General features: G+C 41.5%; 1 protein-coding gene and 1 pseudogene across 1 annotated transcript in view; one reads left to right on the forward strand and one right to left on the reverse strand.

Moving 5' to 3' along the window:
* The window catches only part of APPBP2 (amyloid beta precursor protein binding protein 2), an 80,645-nt gene that overhangs the window by 54,015 nt on the left and 3,784 nt on the right, over positions 1 to 22,846 (reverse strand). The window contains 1 exon segment of the mRNA NM_001131419.1: positions 1,019 to 1,107. Within this exon segment, the coding sequence (NP_001124891.1) occupies positions 1,019 to 1,107 (89 nt within the window).
* Positions 8,810 to 21,997, forward strand: LOC112129608 (splicing factor 3B subunit 6-like; annotated as a pseudogene).

Consider the following 22,846-nt stretch of genomic DNA (forward strand, 5'->3'; position numbering starts at 1 on the left):
ATAGGAGTTGGGTGCAGTGGCATAGTGCCTTTAGTCCCAGCTAGCAGGGAGGCTGAAAAACGAGGATCCCTTGAGCCCAGGAATTCGAGGGCAGCCTGTACAACACAGTGAAATTAAGTCTCTTAAAAAATAAACAAAAAAAGTAGAATTACCATATAATCCAGCAATTCAACTTCTGAGTATATAACCAAAATAACTGAAGGCAGGGGCTTGAAGAGATATTTTCTACACTCATGTTCACAGCAGTATTATTCATACTAGCCAAAAGGTAGAAAGAACCCAAATATCCATTGACAGAGGAATAGATAAACAAAATGTGGTATATGCACACAATGGAATATAATCTAGCCATAAAAAGAAATGAAATTCTGACTTGTGCTACAACATAGACAAACCTTAAAAGCATTATGCTAAATGAAATACAATACACACAAAGGGATAAACATTATAAGGATTCCACTTATATGGGAAATCAGAGAAGTCAAACTCATCTAAAGTACAATGGTGGCTACACAGGATAAGGGAAAGAGAGAATGGGGAGTTACTATTTAGTGGGTAAGGAGTTTTTGTTCAGGGTAATGAAAAAGTTCTGGAAATGAATGGTGTTGATGGTTGCACAATGTGAATATACTTTTTTTTTTTCTTTTTTGAGACGGAGTCTTGCTTTGTCGCCCAGGCTGGAGTACAGTGGTGCGATCTTGGCTCACTGCAAGCTCCGCCTCCCAGGTTCACGCCATTCTCCTGCCTCAGCCTCCCAAGTAGCTGGGACTAAGGCGCCCACCACCACGCCCGGCTAATTTTTTGTATTTTTAGTAGAGACAGGGTTTCATCATGTTAGCCAGGATGGTCTTGATCTGACCTCGTGATCTGCCCACCTCAGCCTCCCAAAGTGCTGGGATTACAGGCGTAAGCCACAGCACCCAGCCCACAATGTGAATATACTTAATGCCACTGAATTCGGTTAAAATGGTAAATTTTATGTTATGTATCTTTTACAATTTTTAAAAAAATAATTTACCTTTTATCCAAAGCTCTCAGTACTTTAGCAAAAACTTCCAATTCACAAAATTCACTGCCCAGTTGACATAAGCGCCCCTGTTGGTAAAGCTGAAATAAAAAACAAATAATTATGACTTAAAAATTTTGCAATTTAATTCTTGTTTTTAATCATATTTGATAAATGTAATTTGATTAATTTCAGGAAAGATGCTTATGTTAAGAGAAATGTAACACTAACAAATTTCTACAATTCGTATAAAAATATTTTAATAGTTGTATATAATCGTTACAAATTGGTATTTGTAAACCACCTAGAGCAGTATCTGGAACACGGCAAGTACTACAAAGTGCTGTATAATTATGTATTTATTAAATACAGATAAAAATCATGTTAAACTGTTAACTTTTTTACTTAAACAAAACTGGAGAGTCAATGTAAAATTATCAAAATAATAGCAAAGATAATGTCCAGAAAACAGAGCTGGTCAATATGGCCACCTCAAAAATCTCAATTCAGTCCTGGGTATAACACGTCAAAAACACACCAATAGTAGAGCATGTCAATAGTAATACAGGATGGCAGGATTTCTAATTATGTCATAGTCGTGTATACATTCTGACTTTTTAGAACTACAATTTAAAATAACATTTTAAGGCTGGGCGCTGTGGTTTGATCCTGTCATTCCAGCTACTAAGGAGGCAAAGGAGGGAGTATTGCCTGAGGCCGGAGTTTGAGACAGGCCTGGGCAACATAGCAAGACCCTATTTATAAAATATAAATAAATTTGCTAGGTGTGGTGGCATGCACCTGTAGTCTCAGCTATTTGGGAGGTTGAGGCAAGGGGATTGCTTGAGCCCAGGAGTTGGAGACCAGCCTGGGCAACATAGCGACACCATCTCTACAATACAGCCTGGGTGAGACTGAGACCCTGTCTCAAAAAAATTATAAACAAATAAACAGAAAGACAAATACTATTGTCCCTCCCTGCAACCCCGCCTCAATGTCACCAAATGCTTTTTTTTTGAGACAGAGTCTTGCTCTGTTGCCCAGGCGATACAATACCCAAGAGTGTGTAGTGGTGCGATCTCGGCTCACTGCAACCTCTGCCTCCCGGGTTCAAGCAATCTTCCCACCTCAGTATCCCTAGTAGCTAGGCATGCATCACCATGCCTAATTTTTTTTTTGTATTTTTAGTAGAGACAGGGTTTCACCATGTTGGCCTGGCTGGTCTTGAACTCCTGACCTCAAGACCAAATGCTTCTGAATTTACACATGCTATATAAATAATACAGTGCCTTGAAAAGCAAGATTTATTTGACTTTATATTACAGGCACTTAACAGCTCAGTTGATGAGAACATGGGTTTCATAAAGAAGACAAGGTCACTCTCCAAATGGGCCAGTTTACTTGGTGCATGGAAAACATAGTAAAACCTCAGCACACTCCTGGGCATAAATCACCAGTCACAATGCAGGTCAGCTCAAATTAGGTAAATATATTAATCCAAATCCATAATGACTGCTTCAAAAAATCTGTAACTGCTGGAGGGGAGAGGGGACAGGGACCACCACATGCTCAGGAAGGGAAGGCGGAAATGTTACCTTCATGTAATAGTTAGACATTTATGTTAACATTAAAACCTTCAGCAGGAAAGATTTGTTATTTTTATTTATTTATTTATTTATTTATTTATTAATGGTCTTACTCTGTCACCCAGGCTGCAGTATAGTGGCACAATTACAGCTCAATGCAGCACTGCAGTCTCAAACTCCTGGGCTCAAGTGATCTTCCTGCCTCAGCCTCTCTGAGTGCTGGGGTTACAGGTGTGAGCCACTGCGTTCAGCCTATATTTACTATCCTTATAGAGGACTCTGTTTTCTGCTATAGCTTCTGGGAATGCATGCTGTAAAATTCACTACTATTAACTGCTGTCTTATTTACTTGACAACCAAAACAGAATAACTCAGGGAAAATAAAGCTGAGAACTTAACGACCACATTCTTATAACATGGGCTTAACAAGGTGATAAATTTCTGATTTGTAACAGAACAGTTATCAAAATAAATACAAACACACACTCCAAAAACACGAAGACAACAATCTTAGCTTCTTACCAAAATGACTGACTCTTCATTATCAAACTTAAGGCTTAGAATTTCTTTTTAAAAATAGAATAAACAGGCTGGGCATGGTGGCTCACGCCTGTAATCCCAGCACTTTGGGAGGCCAAGGGGGGTGGATCAGCTGAGGTCAACAGTTCGAGATCAGACTGGCCAATATGGAGAAATCCTGTCTCTACTAAAAATATAAAAAATTAAACAGGCCCATGGTGGCAGGCACCTGTAATCCCAGCTACTCGGGAGGCTGGGAGAGAATCGCTTGAACTCGTAAGACAGAGGTTGCAAGGAGCCAAGATTGCGCCACTGCACTCCAGCCTGGGTGACGGAGCAAAACTCTGTCTCAAAAAAAACAAAAAAAGAATAAACAAAAACAAGTTATACAACTACTTTGCCTAAAAACAAAATTTTATGTTATCTTACAATTCACTGTATTCCTTTAATGACTGAAACTGGTGTATCCTACTAAATGACAGTCTGTATTTGGCTGTTTAAATTTTCTTTTTTGTTTTTTTGGGGACACAATCTCTCACTCTGTCACCAGGCTGGAGTGCAGTGGCATGATCTCAGCTCACTAAAACCTCCACCTCCCGGGTTCAAGCGATTCTCCTGCCTCAGCCTCCCGAATATCCTGGACTACAGGCACGGGCCACCACGCCCAGGTAATTTTTGTATTTTTAGTGGCAACAAGGTTTCACCATGTTAGCCAGGATGGTCTTGATTTCTTGATCTCATGATCCGCCCACCTCAGCCTTCCAAAGTGCTGGGATTACAGGCATGAGTTTCTCTAGTTAAAATGCGCTCACATTTAAATTGTCGGGAAAGGGTAATTTGTTTCAACTCATCCTTACCAAGTTTATTTAAAAAATGCAAAGTAATTTTTTTTTTTTTTGAGACAGAGTTTTGCTCTTGTTGCCCAGGCTGGAGTACGGTGGCATGACCTTGACTCACTGCAACCTCCACCTCTCAGGTTCAAGTGATTCCCTTGCTTCAGCCTCTGGAGTAGCTGGGATTACAGGTGTCCGCCACCACGCCCAGCTAATTTTTGTATTTTTAGTAGAGATGGGGTTTCACCATGTTGGCCAGGCTGGTCTTGAACTCCTGACCTCAGGTGATCCGCCTGCCTCAGCCTCCCAATGTGCTGGGATTATAGGTGTCTGCCACCGTGCCCGGCCTGAAATTAATACATTTTATGAATTAAAGGGGTGTTTGGATACCAATCCAGAATAAAAATAACTTCTAATCATACAGAGATCTTTTAGGTGTCAGGCACTGTTCTCAGTGCTTTTCATAAATTATTCATTTTATCCTTTTACAAATGAGGAAACTGAGTCATATACAGTTAAATAACCTTCTCAAAATCATAGTTAGGATGCGCAAAGCAGGAATCCGACCCAGGCAGTCTGTCCCTACATCCATGTTCTTAACAACTTACCGTATATTGCCTCTTGAAGATAATATAAAAGGAAAATTTTAAAAGTATTAAATGGACCATTTAAAATATTTTTATAGAAATGATAGAAGATTTAAAGGTTAATCCCCTCACAGATTCATACATCTTATGAAAGAGAGCTTAGAAGAGAGGAAACTGATGCTTTCTGTTCCGGTAATGATTCTCATATAAGATTTTTAAAACTTATTTTAGTTCATTACAGTGTTTATATTATGTACCCGTAGCATAATGAAGCTATTGAAGGGCTATATCAACTACTTTTAGCTGTTGGTACCTTAAAGAAAGGGAAAACAAGCTTATTTCTAGAAGTAGGCAAATTATCTCCCACCAGATATAAAAACAGATAATAAAATACAATTAAAACAGTATTATACAGTTATGAAGATCAACCAACCAACAGAACAAAATGCAAAGTTCAAAAACAGACCTTAGTGTATATAAAAATCAACGTATGACAAAAGAAGCATTTTAAGATCACTGAGGAAAGAAAAAAATTACTTAATAAACAGTGCATAAAAATGGGTAAACAAAGATGCCTACCTGATAAAATGTAACAAAAATGAATTCCACATTTATCGAAGTTTTAAATGGTAAAAAATTATATCACAGCAGTATTAAAAGCTACCTGCTAACACTGCTTTCCTAAGCATTACATCACAGGTAAAATTCAAGATCAGCCTGGCCAACACGGCGAAACCCTGACTATACCAAAAATATAAAAATTAGCCCGGCATGGTTGCGTGTCCCAGCTACTTGGGAAGCTGAGGCATAAGAATTGCTCAAAGTCAGGAGGCGGAGGTTGCAATGAGCTGATATTGTGCACTGCACTCCAGCCTGGATGACACTGAGACTTTGTCTCAAAAACAACCAACCAACCAAAAAACACCTATGTTCTAAGAAAAACTGAAGGCACATAATTGCATGCACACACTCACACATCACACTCACACATACCAATGAAACCTGTGCATCTCATTCATGTTTGGAACTTTCTCAGACAGTCTTTAAATAGCCAAAACTTCAGAAATGAAAAGGGGTTGTTATCAAGGAAAAATGACCATGTTATATGAAGTGAACAAGTTCCTGAAAAGTGTAATAAAATTCCACTTTTGCTTCTAAATTGTATATCTACATTATGTATGCATCCATATAAAAATCTGAAATAATACAATGTTTATATATATGGTATAAGATTTATATCTCAAATATTTCACCTAGATTACTGTAAAGGTTTGATAGAATTAGTCTCTCCATTAACATTCGTCTCCCTCAAAATTACGGTCCACACAGTAACCAGAATAATCTTGTAAAAAAGTGACTTACATCATGCCATTCTCTTGTTTAAAACCTTTATTTAAATGGCACCCACAATGTAGAACATAATCCAAAATCTTTTTTGTTTTGAGATGGAGTCTTGCTCTGTCGCCCAGGTTGGAGCGCAGTGGCACGATCTCGGCTCACTGCAAGCTCCGCCTCCCGGGTTCATGCCATTCTCCTGCCTCAGCCTCCCGAGTAGCTGGGACTACAGGCGCCCGCCACCATGCCCAGCTCATTTTTTGTATTTTTAGTAGAGACGGGGTTTCACCGTGTTAGCCAGGATAGTTTCAATCTCCTGACCTTGTGATCCGCCCACCGCGACCTCCCAAAGTGCTGGGATTACCGGTGTGAGCCACCGCGCCCGGCCCATAATCCAAAATCTTTAATGTTAACTCTGAGATCCTAAAAGCCACCTGACCCCTGCGTTTTTTTTTTTCTTTGAGATGGAGTTTCACTCTTGTCGCCCAGGCTGGAGTGTAGTGGTGACACTTGGGCTCACTACCTCTGCCTCCCAGGTGCAAGCAATTCTCATGCCTCAGTCTCTCGAGTAGCTGGGATTACAGGCGCCCGCCACCATGCCCAGCTAATTTCTGTATTTTTAGTAGAGATGGGGTTTCACCATGTTGGCCAGGCTGTTCTCGAACTCCTGACCTAGGTGATCCACCTGCCTCGGCCTCCTAAAGTGCTGGGATTACAGGTGTGAGCCACCATGCCTGGCCTTCCTCTGTCTCCCCTCTGTCTCACAAGCTGGAGGGCAGTGGCATGATCATGACTCACTGGAGCCTCAATCTCCTTCCTGGGCTCAAGCAATCCACCCACCTCAGCTCCAGATAGTAGCTGGTACTACAGGCATGCACAACCATGCCTGGCTAATTTTTCCATTTTTTGTAGAGACGGGGTCACACTATGTTGCCTAGCCTGGTCTACAAACTCTTGGGCTCAAGTGATACTCCCACCTAGGCCTCCCAAAGTGCTGGGATTACCGGCCTGAGCCACTGCCCCTGGCCTTGATGCCTGCCTGTATTTCTGACCTCATCGTTTACTATTGTTTCTCCCTGTCTCCTACACTCCTGCCACCTTAGCTTTCTTGTGGCTCATAACTTTTGCACACATATGCTACTACCTCTACATGAAGCACTGGTAACATGACTCTTTGCCTGGTTAGTTTATAACTCATCCAAATCCTCTCAACTACACTAGGTCACTTCCTCACAGAGCTCTTCCCCTGACTCGGCAATCTAAATTCTATGTCCTGTTAAACTTTCTCATGACACACTGTTTTTCTACCTCCACAGTAACATTAAGATGTGCATGCATTCACTTAAACAGTCATTTGTTAAATATATTATTCCATCACATTCTACATTCTATGAGGTGACTACAGTCACCACTATATTCCCAATACCTAGCACAGTGCCTAGTACAAGATATACATTCAATATTTTCTTTTAAAAAAATATTTTCAGCTGGGCGTGGTGGCTCACGCCTGTAATCCCAGCACTTTGGGAGGCTGAGGCGGGCAGATCACGAGGTCAAGAGATCGAGACCACCCTGGCCAACATGGTGAAACCCCGTTTCTACTAAAAATACAAAAATTAGGTGGGCGTGGTGGCGGGTGCCTGTAGTCCCAGCTACTCGGGAAACTGAGGCAGGAGAATCTCTTGAACCTGGGAGGCAGAGGTTGCAGTGAGCTGAAATCACGCCACTGCACTACAGCCTGGCGACAGAGCGAGACTCCATCTCAAAAAAAAAAAATTCTTATTTCCTCGCTTTTCAAAAATTTTAGATTCAGGGGTACATGTGCAGGCTTGTTACATGGTTATATTGCATAATGCTGGGGTGTGGGCTTCAAATGAACCCATACCCAAGTAGTGAAACAGTACCCAGTAAGTAGTTTTTCAACCCTTGCCCCATTAAATATTTTTCTTTTTTTTTTTTTGAGACAGAGTCTCATTCCGTCACCCAGGCTAGAGTGCAGTGGCAAAATCTTGACTCACTTCAACCTCCGCCTACTGGGTTCAAGTGGTTCTCGTGCCTCAGTCTCCTGAATAGCTGGGATTAAAGGCATGTATCACCATGCCCGGCTAATTTTTATACTTTTAGTAGAGATGGGATTTTGTCATGTTGGCCAGGCTGGTCTAGAACGCCTGACCTCAAGTGAGCTGCCCACCTCAGCCTCCCAAAGTGCTGGGATTACAAGCATGAGCCACCATGCCTGGCCCCATTAAATATTTTCTAAATGAATAATCCAAATTGGCACTTACTTACTTTGGATGGAATTCAGAACCTCAGAAGACACAAAAAAATTCAAGACACAGTCTCTACTCTGGAGTTTATAATTAGGGAATCAATTATTTAGTATTGTTATTATATTACATCCTTATTTACTGAAATTATCCAGATTAATCCGGTTGGTAAATTTGATACTTTGGGAAAAACCTCACTTTCACACAGTTGACTATTGCCTCTCCAATTAGTCTATAAGCACCTTTCATTTTGATTTTTTTGAATCAGGGTCTCACTGTCACCTTGGCTGGAGTGCAGTGGCGTGATCATAGCTCACTGCAGCCTCCAACTCCTGGGCTCAAGAGATTCTCCCACCTCAACCTCCCAAGTAGCTACAACTAAAGACACACCCTGCTACACCCAGCCAAGTTGTTTCTTTTTTTTTTTTTTTTTTTTTTTGAGACAGGGTCTCACTCTGCCACCCAGGCTGGAGTGCAGCGGTGCAATCCCAGCTCACTGCAGCCTCCGCATCCTGGGCTCAAGCGATTCTCCAGCCTCAGCCTCTAGAGTAGCTGGGACTACAGGTGCGAGCCACCAATGCCTCACTAATTTGTGTATTTTTTGGCAGAACTGTTCTCTGATTTCAAAAAATTTAGAATCTTTCAGAACAGAAAAATAATGTTCACAGATTATACGATGAAGGTAGGCAAACTGCTTTAAGAATACAGATAAAATATCCACTCCAAGAACTTCAGATGCAGAGGAATTGCTAGTAACACTTCTAGCAATACGGCACATAGCACTGACAAAGATGCTAACCTTTCAACCCTTTTTCGGACACAGGAAGGCTGGATACATATTAAAAAAAATCACAAAATAACTTTTGGATAAATAGCTAAATTGAAACCAAGCATAGAAACTCCACAGTTGCCAAAAATTAAGAAAACACAAACTTGAAAGCAGCTAGGAAAGAAGGAAAACAGAGTAGTTTATACCTCTGAATGATTTCAAGCTGGAGTATCAAAGACCAGAAAGGAGCTGAGGCAGCATATCCTGTAAGCAAAGAGACCTGGAGATTAACTACCTGCCCAAAGAAATCTAACTACGTGCCTAAAGAAGTCTAGAACATCTCCTCTAGCCTTAGCAAGTCTCCTATGAAAAACTGAAACCTCCAGCCCAGGACACACATGGGTACCTAGTCCAAATTGATACTACCTAGATGATTTACAGACCCCAAACTCAGAATCTGGCATTAAAAACTGGCCTGAAACCAGTGAAACCCATGAAGTCCCCAAACAGACAAATGCAAAAACACCCAGGTGTTTCTGAGGGGAGATGAAAATGCTGTATATACTGACCAGCAAAATCTAGACTTCAGGAAACTCTTTTAGAGTCTACAGGACAAATGAATGTGTTTCTTAACAAGTAAATTGCAAAGAAAATAAAACAGAAGGAAAGGTAAACTATAGATCAAGAGAGACTAAAGAGGTATATCAAGAAAATGCTAACATGTGGAACTTACCTGCATCTTGATCCAAACAAGCAAACTATAAAAATATACACATTTGAGGCCAGGCGTGGTGGCTCATGGCTGTAATCCCAGCACTTTGGGAGGCTGAGGCAGGTGGATCACAAGGTCAGGAGTTCAAGACCAACTTGGCCAGCATGGTGAAACCCCGTCTCTACTAAAAATACAAAAATTGGCCAGGCATGGTGGTGCGTGCCTGTAGTCCCAGCTACCAGGAGGCTAAGGCAGAAGAATTGCTTGAACCTGGGAGGCGGAGGTTGTAGTGAGTCGAGATTGCACCACTGCACTCCAACCTGGGCGACAGAGCAAGACTCTGTCTCAAAAAAAAAAAAAAAAAAAAAATACACGTTTGAAACAACTGAAAATTTGAACAGTGACTGTACATTTAAGAACATTAAGGAATTACCGTTCATTTTCCTCAGGTGTTATAACAGTATGGTAGTTACTAAAATATTTCTAGATGAAATTACCTGGCCAGGTGTGGTGGCTCACGCCTGTAATCCCAGCACTTTAGGAGGCCTAGGCAGGTGGATCACCTGAGCTTGGGAGTTTGAGACCAGCCTGACTAACATAGAGAAATCCCATCTCTACTAAAAATACAAAATTAGCCAGGCGTGGTGGCGCATGCCTGTAATCCCAGCTACCCGGGGGGCTGAGGCAGGAGAATTGCTTGAACCCAGGAGGTGGAGGTTGCGGTGAGCCGAAATTGCACCATTGCACTCCAGCCTGGGCAACAACAGTGAAACTCCATCTCAAAAAACACAAAAAACAACAACAAAAAAGAAATCATCTGATGCCTAGATTTGCTTCCAAATATCACACGAAAGGGGAAAGTGAATGGGAGAAGAGATTCAGTAACGAGACTGGCCAAGAATCGATAATTGTTAAAGCTAGGTGATAGACATAGGAATCCATTATTCTATTCTATTTTTGTATGTATTTAATTTCTTAAAAAAGAAAAGTCTTGTAAATGTATCCTTTACCTCTAACATAAAAGAATATGTTTCATTTAACAAACATGAGTTATCATCACTTACATGATTCATTTATTATTATCCTCTGATCTCAAAACTCATCTGAAGGCTGGCACAGTGGTTCATACCTGTAATCCCAGCAATTTGGCAAGCCGAGACGAGAGGATTGCTTGAGACCAGGAGTTTGAGACCAGCCTGGGCAATGTAGCAAGACCCCCATCTCCACAAAAAATAAAAAATTACCCAGACGTGGTAGTACATACCTGTAGTCCGAACTACTTGGGTGGCCGAGGTGGAAGGATCACTTGAGCCCTGAAGGTCGAGGCTGCAGTGAGTCATGATTATACCACTGCACTCCAGCCTGGACAACACAGCAAAATCCTGTCTCAAAACAAATAATTTTAAAAAGTAAAAAACTCATCTGATGTTGGGCATGGTAGGTCACACCTGTAATCCCAGCACTCTGGGAGGCCAAGGTGGGAGGAATGCTTGAGCCCAGGAGTTTAAGGCCAGCCTGGACAACACAGGGAGACCCCCATCATTACAAAAAATAAAAAAACTGGCCAAGCATGGTGGCGTGTGCCCCAGGTACTTGGGAGGCTGAGGTGGGAGGTTTGCCTGAGCCTGGGAGGTTGAGGCCGCAGTGAGCCATAATTGCTCCACTACGCCAGAGCCTGGGCAACAAAGTGAGATCCTGTTTCTGGGGGGAAAAAAAATCATCTGAAATGTACTCTGAAAAAAATTATATTAGAATATTGATATTCCTTTTCTTTGTACTTTATACTGTACATTTAATGTCCTTTATCTGTTGCTTCGTTAAAGTGTCATTTCAGATAATATTCAAATAAAAGGGCAACTCTTTACTAAAACTTAAATATGCTGCCCATTTATGATGATGATGTCACTAGGTCAATCATCCATGAAACAAGAAATTAAGAGTTTTTTCCCCTCAATGGTTAAAAGAATGAACTTATGTGTATTTACCCAGATGCTCCAACTCTGTACCTCACTTTATAGGTCAATGGCATAATTTTCAAGATAGTATGATTTTGTTAGTGGTAGAAGATGTTACCACAGCACAAATGGAAGTTCAAAACAAAAATCTAGTTAGATGGAAGGCCTAGCCAGCGATAACCAGTCATACATAACACAATATATACCAGCAATCTCTATATTTGGGATAAGTTTCTCAGCTTCTCTTCTTGAAGTTTCACTATCAATATGTGGTGAAAATCAGAAGTGTTTCCATGAGACAGATGGAGAGGGCAGTATAGCTATAAGAAAACACTTTCTGCCGGGCGCGGTGGCTCACGCCTGTAATCCTAGCACTTTGGGAGGCCGAGCTGGGTGGATCATGAGGTCAGGAGATCGAGACCATCCTGGCCAACATGGTGGCCCCGTCTCTACTAAAAATACAAAAATTAGCTGGGTGTGGTGTTGTGTGCCTGTAATCCTAGCTACTCGGCAGACTGAGGCAGGAGAAACGCTTGAACTCGGAAATCAGAGGTTGCGGTGAGCCGAGATCGCATCACTGCATTTCAGCCTGGCGACATAGCAAGACTCCATCGAAAAAAAAAAAAAGAAAAAACACTTTCTGTCTCTATAAGAAAACTCATTCTGTATTCTAGATAACCAACTGTAAAACATTTGTTTCCTCTGATTTCAGAATTTATGTTTTTAAAAACATTAGAAAATGCAGGGAATTTCAAAAAATTGCTGATTTTTACCATCTACAGAGGAAAATCACTGTCAACATAATGGCACACTTCTTTTCAGTCCTCCTTTTCTTATTGATTTGCGAGAGTTTTGAATATGCTTAATAAACTTTAATCCTCTATTATATAATAGATATATTTTTTCCCACTACACATTTTTAAAATTTTTAACTTGGTTCTAAGAACTGTTCTGGGGATTCTGATTAAGTTCACACTGAATATATAGATTCTGGGAAAAGTTACATCTTTAAAACCCCAAATCTTCCAACCTAGGAACAAAATATTGGCTCTTCTACATTTATTGAAGACTTCTGGGTGTCTTTTTGGACTCACTCCTTGAGGTGTTTTTTTTTTTTTTTTGAGATGGAGTCTCGCTCTGTCACCCAGGCTGGAGTACATGGCCCAATCTCGGCTCACGGCAAGCTCTGACTCCCGGGTTCAAGCCATTCTCCTGCCTCAGCCTCCCGAGTAGCTGGGACTACAAGTGCCCACCGACACGCCCAGCTAATTTTTTGTATTTTTTAGAAGAGACGGGGTTTCACCGTGTTAGCCAGGATGGTCTCGATCTCCTAACCTCGTGATCCGCCCACCTCGGCCTCCCAAAGAGGTGTTTTATTATTTTGAGTCAGATATAATCCTTCCTATATTGCATATAGAAAAATTGAATTTTTAATTATAAACATGTAATCAGCCCCTTTACTGAATTATCTTACTGCTATAGTTTTTCAGTTGACTTTGCTGGCTTTTTACTAATTTTAACAGTACTGGTTAGCACCTCAAGAATGTTGAATAGGGCTAGGTGCAGTGGCTCACACCTGTAACCCCAGCACTTTGGGAGGCTAAGGCGGGAGGATCACGAGGTCAGAAGTTCGAGACCAGCCTGGCCAACATAGTGAAACCCCGTCTCTACAAAAAATACAAAAAATAGTCGGGTGTGATGGCACGCGCCTGTAGTCCCAGCTACTCAGGAGGCTGAGGCAGGAGAACCGTTTGAACCCAGGAGGCGGAGGTTGCAGTGAGCCGAGACTGCACCATTACACTCCAGCCTAGGCAACAGAGTGAGACTCCATCTAAAAAAGAAAAAAAGGAAAAGAAAAGAAACGAAAAAAAAGAATGCTGAATATGTAAGTATACAGTTTCAGAAATAAGTCTGAAACTCTTCACTTAAAAAAAAATTTTCTTTTCTTTTTTTTTGGGGGGGCCTTGGGAGTCTATTCGAAAGGGAACACTACATGGACGCATCTTGGCGTGAGACAGCGCTATTCCGTGGGTGCTATAACAGCTTCCAGCAGTACTTGGGTGTTCATGTCCCGCCCCTGACGCTGTGCAGTGCCTGAAGCCCAGCGAGCTCGGAAGGTGTCCAGAAGAATTTCAGTATTTGCTACAGTAACCTCATCAGCCTGCCAAGACAGCAGTGCAAGCGGCCAAGAGGGCGAGCATTCGACTTCCACCTGAAGTACATCAGATATTGTATATAAGAAATTTGCCATACACAATCACAGCTGAATCAATGTATATTTGGGAAATATGGACCTATTCATCAAATCAGAGTGGAGAGCACACCTGAAACTAGAGGAACAGCTTATGTGGTCTGTGAAGACATCTTTGTTGCCAAGAATGCTTGTGATCATCTATCGGGATTCAATTTTTGTGACAGATAACTTGTGGTTTTGTACTATAATGCCAACAGGGCATTTCAGAAGATGGACATGAAGGAGGAACAGCTGAAGCTTCTCATGGAGAAATATGGTTGTCAAGATAGATCCACCAAAATCAATGTTTTCTACATTTTTATTTTGAGGGCGGGCATGGTGGCTCACATCTGTAATCCCAGTACTTTGAGAGGCCGAAGCGGGACGATCACCTGAGGTCAGGAGTTCGAGACCAGCCTGGCTAACATGGTGAAACCCCATTTCTACTAAAAATACAAAAAATTAGCCGGGCGTAGTGGTGGGCACCTGTAATCCCAGCTACTCGGGAGGCTGAGGCAGGAGAATCACTTGAACCTGGGAAGCAGAGGTTGCAGATGCCATTGCACTCCAGCTTGGGCAAGAAGAGTGAAGCTCCGTCTTAGAAAAAAAAAAAAAAAAAAAAAAGAGCATATATGTACAAAGTAAAAAGCAACTGCGATCCTACCCCTTGAGTAAACACCATTAAAATTTTGTTGTGTTCCCCTATATTCTTCTTTCAATGCAAACACATAAATATACATATTTTCCCCACATTAAAAAAAAAAACAAAAACAAAAACCACACAGCCAGGCATGGTGGCTCACGCCATTATAATCCCAACACTTTGGAAGGCTGTGGCAGGAAGATCACTTGAACCCAGGAGTTGAACACCAGCCTGAACAACGCGGCAAAACCTCATCTCTACAAAAAATACAAAAATTAGCTGAGCATGCAGTACACAGCTGTAAGTCCCAGCTACTAGGGAGGATCACTTGAGCCTAGGAGGTGGAGGTTGTAGTAAGTGGTGATTGCACCACTGCATTCCAGCCTGGGTAACAGAGCAAGACCCTGTCTCAAAACAAACAAAAAACCCACAGTGGAGGCTAGGCAAGGTGGCTCATACCTATAATGCCAGCACTTTAGGAAGCCAAGGCAGGAAGACCGCCTAACGCCAGGAATTCAAGACCAGCCTGGGCAACAGAGCCAGACCCCGTTTCTACCAAAAAAACAAAAACAAAACACACACATAAGATGATTCTATTCACACTACTTTGTAACAAACTTTTTATTCTCCCTACTTGCTCTATGTTCTGGCATCTCTACTCCAGTATATATAGAATACTCATTCTTTATAAATGCACTATGATATTCCATTCCTGATTAGCATATGGTTGTTTTCAATTTTTGCCATCATAAACAATGTTGTTTATGAACAAACACCGAATATCCTCTAATAGGATTTTCCACACATTCAACAAGTATTCCTGGAGGAAAAATTCTTTAAATTGCATTGTTGGTTAAAGGGTATGAGTGATTTGAATTTTTAAAGCATGACAATCTGATAGGTGAAGGCTGATGTTATTTTAAAACTTTTTTTTTTTTTTTTGAGGCAGGGTCTCACTCTGTCACCCAGGCTGGGGTGCAGCAGTGCAATCTCAGCTCATTGCAACTGCCACCTCCCAGGTTCAAGTGACTCTTCTGCCTTAGCCTCCCAAGTAGCTGGGATTACAGGTATCCGCCACCACGCCCAGCTAATTTTTGTATGTTTAGTAGAGACGGGGTTTCACTATGTTGTCCAGGCTGGTGTCGAATTCCTGACCTCAAGTAATCCACCCACCTCGGCCTCCCAAAGTGCTGAGATTACAGGCATGAACCACTGCGCCTGGCCTATTTTAAATTTTTTTTTTTTTTTTTTTTTGAGACAGAGCCTCACCCTGTCACCCAGGATGGAGTGCAGTGGCGCAATCTTGGCTCACTGCAACCTCCATCTCCCGGGTTCAAGCAGATCTCCTGCCTCAGCCTTTCAAGTAGCTGGGATTACAGGCACCAGCCACCATGCCTGGCTAATTTTTGTACTTTTAGTAGAGACGGGGTTTCACCATGTTGGCAAGGCTGGTCTCGAACTCCTGAACTCAGGCGATCCACCCACCCTGGCCTTCCAAAGTGCTGGGATTACAGGCATGAGCCACCATGCCCAGCCTATTTTAACATTTTTAAATCAAAGTATAACATGCATACAGAAGAGCGCACAACTCATATTTGAAATGTGAAGCTTGATAAATTTTTCACTTGTAACCAGCATCCAGATAATAAAAAAGTATAACTAGAATCTCAGAAGCCTCCCCTCATATCTGTCCCTGCATCGTCACTACTGTCCAAGAATAGCGTCTCCTAACTTCCAACAACTAAATTTTGCCTGTTTTGAACTTCACATAAATGGCATCATATATTATACATTCAGTTTCCAAACTGTGCACCAAGGTGCCCTGAGTCACTGCTAGATATTCTTAATTTGAGAGAAACAACATTCAACATCTGCAATGCACTATATCAACTACTAGACTGGTATACTACATTGCTTTCAATGACATCTTTATGAAGCTGTGTTTTCGGTGGTTGCTGTGATAAAAAGAGTAATATGCAAAAGTCAATAAGGAACATCAGATGAAGCTGGGTGCAGTGATCCCAACACTCTGGGAGGCCGAGACAGACAGATCACTTGAGGTCAGGAGTTGGAGACCAGCCTGGCCAACATGGTGAAAACCCATCTCTACCAAAAATATAAAAAATTAGCCCGGTGTGGTGGCGTGCACCTGTAATCCCACCTACTGGGGAGGCTGAGGCAGAACTGCTTGAACCCAGAAGGCAGAGGTTGCAATGAGCAGAGATCATGCCACTGCACCGCTGCCTCAGCAGAAGAGTGAGACTCCCTCTCAAAAAAAAAAAAAAAAAAAAAGATAAGAGTGGTGGTATCCAATCTGATTCCAAGGTTTGAGACGCTGTACAGTGCCCAACAAACAAACATCCCATTAGTTAATGTGGTTGTCTAAGAATGAAAGTTTTTTTCTTTCAATTTTTGTGCATTTTAAAAAACAGAACTTAAGTTGTTAGGACATACATAATATGAAGTTTTTTGGATCTAACTACTTAATAAACAGAACTGTCAGGTATTTCTTTTGGCCTGGGGTTGCCATGAACCAAGGGTTATAAAGGGAGAAAGTTTAGGAACCTCTGGTATATATTCCTGTGACTGGTTTATTTCACTCATTATCATTTGCAAGATTCATCCACATTATTTCAAGTAGTTGTTGTTCATTCTCATTGTGTAATATTCTACTACATGACTATCCCACTATTTATTAATATTCTTCTATTGATGGGTATTTGGACAGTTTCCACCTTTGGGCTATTATGAATAGCAGTGCTATGTACATTCATAAGTATATATAACTTGAAGTAGCATTACTGGGTTACAGGGTATGTTTATGTTCAGTTTTAGTAGATAATGCTACTTTTCTAAAATGGCATATCAACTTATATTCCCATTAACAATGTATGAGAGTTTTTTATTTCTCCATATCCTTGCTAACATTTTCATTGAGTCACTGTGATGGGTGTACAGTAAAACAGTACTTCTCTGAAGACAAAATAAGGTTGAGTTTCTTTCTAAATGTCTGGCCTTTTGAATATTCTTTTGGGATGCCTATTCAAATTCTCTTCAAAAAACAAACAAACAAACAAAAAACTGAGTATTTTTCTCGCTGTGTCACCCGGCCTGGAGTGCAATGGCATGATCTCAGCTCGCTGCAGCCTCCGTCTCCTGGGTTCAAGCAATTCTCCTGCCTCAGACTCCCAAGTAGCTGGGATTACAAGTGCTTGTCACCATGCTTGGCTAATTTTTTTATTTTTAGTGGAGATGGGGTTTCACCATGTTGGCCAGGCTGGTCTTGAACTCCTGACCTCAGGTGATCCCCTGCCTTGGCCTCTCAAAGTGCTGGGATTACAGGCGTGAGCCATCACGCTGGGCCTTTTCTCTGCTATTAATGTACAGTTCTTTAGGTGTACAATGAGTCCTTTGTCAGATACAGGTACTGCGTCTATCTTCTCCCACTCTGTGGCTTGACTCTTCACTTGCTTAATGATATCTTTTGATGAGATGTTCTTGATCTTAATATAGCACCAATTTATCACACTTCCTTTATATTTAACCACTTTGAGATCCAAATTAATCTTTGCTGACATAAAGAAAATTTTTTTCTAAAAAACTTTTTTCGTATTTGGATCAGCAATTTATCTGGAAATGACTTTTGTGTGTGGTGTGAGGTAAAGTCAAGATACTTTCTTCCCTGATACAGAAATTAATTAACCAATACCATTAATTTGACTTTCCTTTCCCTATCATAGTGCTGTGTCACTTTTATCATAATACAGGTGATAGCATATGTGTCAGTCTGTTTCTGGACTGTCCATTTTGATCCATTGGTCTGTCTGTCAATCCATGTGCCAATACCATATTACCTTAATTGTTATAGCCAGGTAACAATTAAGTTGAATTCCTCCAGATTTTCTTTCTTCATCTTCATGATTACCTTGCATCTGGCTTCATCTTGCATTTAAATTTGTATTTCAGTTGAGTATCTTTTAATGTTCACTGGCCATTCATATTTCCTCTTCTGTAAGCTGGTTTTTGGGACATGAATTAGTTGCCTTAGCTGCCTTTTTCAAACTGATTAGTATTAGATCTTTCTGTATTAGAAAACATGCCCTTCATCTGTCAAATGCTGTCATCTGCATAGTGTTTTTTTAAAGTGTGCTTACAATTTCCTTTTTTTTTTTTTTTTTTTTTTGAGACAGTCTCAACCTGTCTGCAGTGCAGTAGCATGATCTTGGCTCACTGCAACCTCTGCATCCTGGGCTCAAGCAATTCTCCCAAGTAACTGGCACTACAGGTGTATGTCGCCATGCCTAGCTAATTTTTTATTGTTTTTGGTAGAGACACCATTTTGCCATGTTACCCAGGCTAGTCTTGAACTCTTAGGCTTAAGCAATCTGCCTGTCTCGACCTCTCAAAGTGCTGGGATTACAGGCATGAGCTACCATGCCCAGCCTTTTGTGTGTGTGTGTGTGCGTGTGTGTGTGTGCGTGTGTGTGTGTGAGAGAGAGAGAGAGAAAGAGACAGGGTCTCACTCTGGAGGCTGAGAGTGCAGTGTCATGATAACCACTCACTGCAGCCTTGAATCTCCCAGGCCCAAGCGATCCTCCTGAGTAGCTGGGACCGCAGGCATGTGCCACCATGCCAGACTAATTTTTAATTTTTTTGTAGAGACAGGGTCTCCCTATGTTGCCCAGGTAGGTCTAGAACTCTTAGGCTCAAGCCATTCTCCCACCTTGGCCTCCCAAAGTTCTCAGATTACAAGAGTGAGCCACTGCTCCCTGCTCTACTTTTTAATGCATTCCAACACATCAATTTCTTTTTTTTCCTTCTGGGATTTGGTTTCATTCTTAGAAATGCCTTCTTCATGCCAAGATGGCATTACAGTGTTGGCAAGATAAGACAAGAGGTAAAGATAGATTTTAAAATTATTTTTACATTACTTTTTTTTTTCCCCTTTGAGACAAGTTCTCACTGTGTTGCCCAGGCTAGTGTGCAGTGGCACAATCACAGCTCATTGAGCGGCCTCGACTTGCCAAGCTTCAAATGATCTTTCCACCTCAGCCTCCCAAGCAACTGGGACCACAGGCATGCACCACCACATCTGAACAAATTTTTTTTTTTTTTCTGGTAAAGACAGTGTCTCCCTATGTTGCCCAGGCTGGTCTCAAACTCTTGGGCTCAAGCAGTCCTCCCGCTTTGGTCTCCCCAAGTGCTGGGATTACAGGCATGAGCCACTGCTCCTGGCCACTTATTTTTATAGTGTTTGACATTTTCATAATTTGTACATTACCTTAAAAATAATTTTTTAGGCTAGGCACAGTGACTCACACTTGTAATCCCAGCACTTTTTGGGGCTGAGGTGGGAAGACTGCTTGAGGCTAAGGTTCAAGACCAGCTTGGGCAACAAAGTGAGATACGGTCAGTCTCTACAAAAAAAAAAAATTTTTAAGGTTTTTTGTTGTTGTTATCTCCTACAGGAAGGAGAAATTTTTTTTTTAATTAACCAGGTGTGGTGGTATGCATCTGTAGTCCTAGCTACTCGGGACGATGAGGCAGGAGGATCACTTGGGGCCAAGAGTCCAAGGCTGCAGTGAGATATGATTATGCCACTGCACTACAGCCTGGGAGACAGAGGGAGGACTTGTCTCTTAAAAAAGAAAGAAAAATAATTTCTTTAAAGAAGAAATTTTAGTCATTTCCCACTGCAAAATATTGACCCAATAATTTATTCTGATACTTTTATAATTTTAGTAGCCAAATTTAAATTTTTTTTTTTTTTTTTTTGAGACAAGGTCTCACCCTGTCACCCAGGCTGGAGTATGCTGATGCAATGACAGCTCACTGCAACCTCAGCCTCCCGGGCTCAAGCAATCCTCCTGCCTCAGCCTCCTGAGTAGCTGAGACTATAGACATGCAACACTACACATGGCTAATTTTTTCTTTGTTCTAGAGATGGGATCTCACTATGTTGCCCAGGCTGGTCTCAAACTCCTGGACTCAAGCAAAATCCTCCCACCATGGCCCCAAAGTGCTGAGATTACAGACATAAGCCACCATGCCTGGCCACCAGTGAATTTTTTTAAATTCTCAGAAAACTGAATGTTAGTTCAGGCTGTATGTAGCTATACAACTGAAATATACAGAGACAAAGAAAAAATTAACTCTGATCCTAAATCAGAACCTAATTAGTATGGTTCTCAGCATGGTATTTATTTTTATTTTGTTTTTTCTTTTCAGCATTATACTTTAATTTTTTAAAAAATCATTAAGGAGGCCGGGGGCAGTGGCTCACTCCTGTAATCCCAGCACTTTGGGAGGCCGAGGCAGGCGGATCACCTGCGGTCAGGAGTTCAAGACCAGCCTGGCCAACATGGTAAAACCCCATCTCTACTAAAAATACAAAAATTAGCTGGATGTGGTGGCAGGTGCCTATAATCCCAGCTACTTGGGAGGCTGAGGCAGGAGAATCACTTGAACCCGGGAGGCAGAGGTTGCACTGAGCCGATATTGTGCCTATGCACTCCAGCCCAGGCAACAGAACAAGACTCTGTTTAAAAAAAAAAAAAAAAAAAAAATCATTAAGATTGTGAAAAGAATACATAGAACACATTGCTGAAACACTGCACTCAGACAAAGTTTGACTCTGTGGCACACTTTGTATTTGGAAAAAACACAAAATAGACCCTTAGTAGTTAAAATAAAAAGATCATAAACTTCATTCATTTTTTTAAAGAGATGGAGTCTCACTACATTGCCCTGGCCAGTCTTGAACTCCTGGACTCAAGAGACCCTCCCGGCTCAGCCTCCCAAACTGTTGGGATTACAGGTGTGAGCTACCACGCCTGGCCATAAACTTCACTCTTTAGAATAAGAACACAGCCCCGTCTCTATTTCCTTTCACTCTATATAGAGTTCTAGAATTTTCTTTTAAGAGATAATTGTGTTGCCCAGGCTGGAGTGCAGTATTCACAGGCACGACCACAGCTAGCACACTACAACCTCTAACTTCTGGGCTCAAACCATCTTCCTGCCTCAGATCCCTGGGTAGCTAGGATGGGACTACAGGCATCTATCACTCCATCTGCCTTACAATTCTTTCACTCCATCTTACCCGCTTTTATACCAAAATGGTTGCACGCCCTTGGAGAGAAAACTTTGAGAATCCAAGCATTATGATCACATGCCACATAAAGTTTCAGTCAACAACCGACTGCATATAAAAAGGTGGCCCCATAAGATTATAATAGAGCTGAAAAGTTCCTATTGCCTAGAGACATTGTAGTCCAATTACTTTATTTTTTAACATTAATTTAGAGTAGTCTAAGTATACACTGTTTATAACGTCTACAGTAGTGTACAGTGATGTCTTAGGCCTTCACATTCACTCACCACTCACTCACTGACTTACCAGAGCAACTACCAGTCCTAAAAGCTCCATTCCCGGTAAGTGCTTTATACAGGTGTACCATTTCTTATCTTTTATACTGTACCTTTTCTATGTTTAGATGAAACTTGCCCAATGCACAGCCAGCGGGCCGCATGTGGCCCAGGTCAGCTTTGAGTTACACTTTTTTTTTCTTTTTGTGAAGAATGGGGTCTCGCTTTATTAGCCAGGCAGGTCTCGAACTCCTGAGTTCAAGCTATCCTCCCGCCTCCATGTCCCTAAGAGCTGGGATTACAGGCATGAGCCACCGCACCTGGCCCCCAGGACAGCTTTGAATGAGACCCAACAGAAATTCGTTAACTTTCTTAAAACATTATGATATTTTTTTTTTTCCTCAGCTTATCAGCTATCGTTAGTGTATTTTATGTGTGGCCCAAGACAATTTATCTTCTTCCAATGTGGCCCAGGGAAGCCAAAAGATTGGACACCCCTGGTTTAGGTACACAAGCACTTACTATTGTGTTACAACTGCCTACGGTACTCAGTAAAGCAACATGCTATATGAGTTTGTAGCCTAAGAGCAATAGGCTATCCCATATAACCTAGGTGTGTAGTAGACTATTACCATCTAGGCTTGTGTAAATATACTCTCTGATGTTCCCACAAGCATGAAATCGCCTAACAATGCATTTCTCAGAACATAACCCCGTCATTAAGCAACACATGACTGTATTGTGTAGGGTTCTGATTTTTATTGAACTGTCTATTCTTTTACATATTTTTAGTCACCTTCCCTTCTCATACACCTCAGTAGACATTCCCAACTTCTGTTTAGACTTCGTATATAAAAGCTACCACTCCTATCACTTACCCTCAGCAAATGAACTCACCTCCTAATTCGTGACAATCATTCTTACAAACTTACCTATAGTAACGACTTGTTTTGTTTTGAGATTGGATCTCCCTCTGTTGCCCAGGCTGGAGTGCAGTGGCACAATCACAGCTCACTGCAGGCTCTGACCTCCT

Source organism: Pongo abelii, chromosome 19, assembly GCF_028885655.2.
Source record: "Pongo abelii isolate AG06213 chromosome 19, NHGRI_mPonAbe1-v2.0_pri, whole genome shotgun sequence".
NCBI classification, from domain to species: Eukaryota; Metazoa; Chordata; class Mammalia; order Primates; family Hominidae; genus Pongo; species Pongo abelii.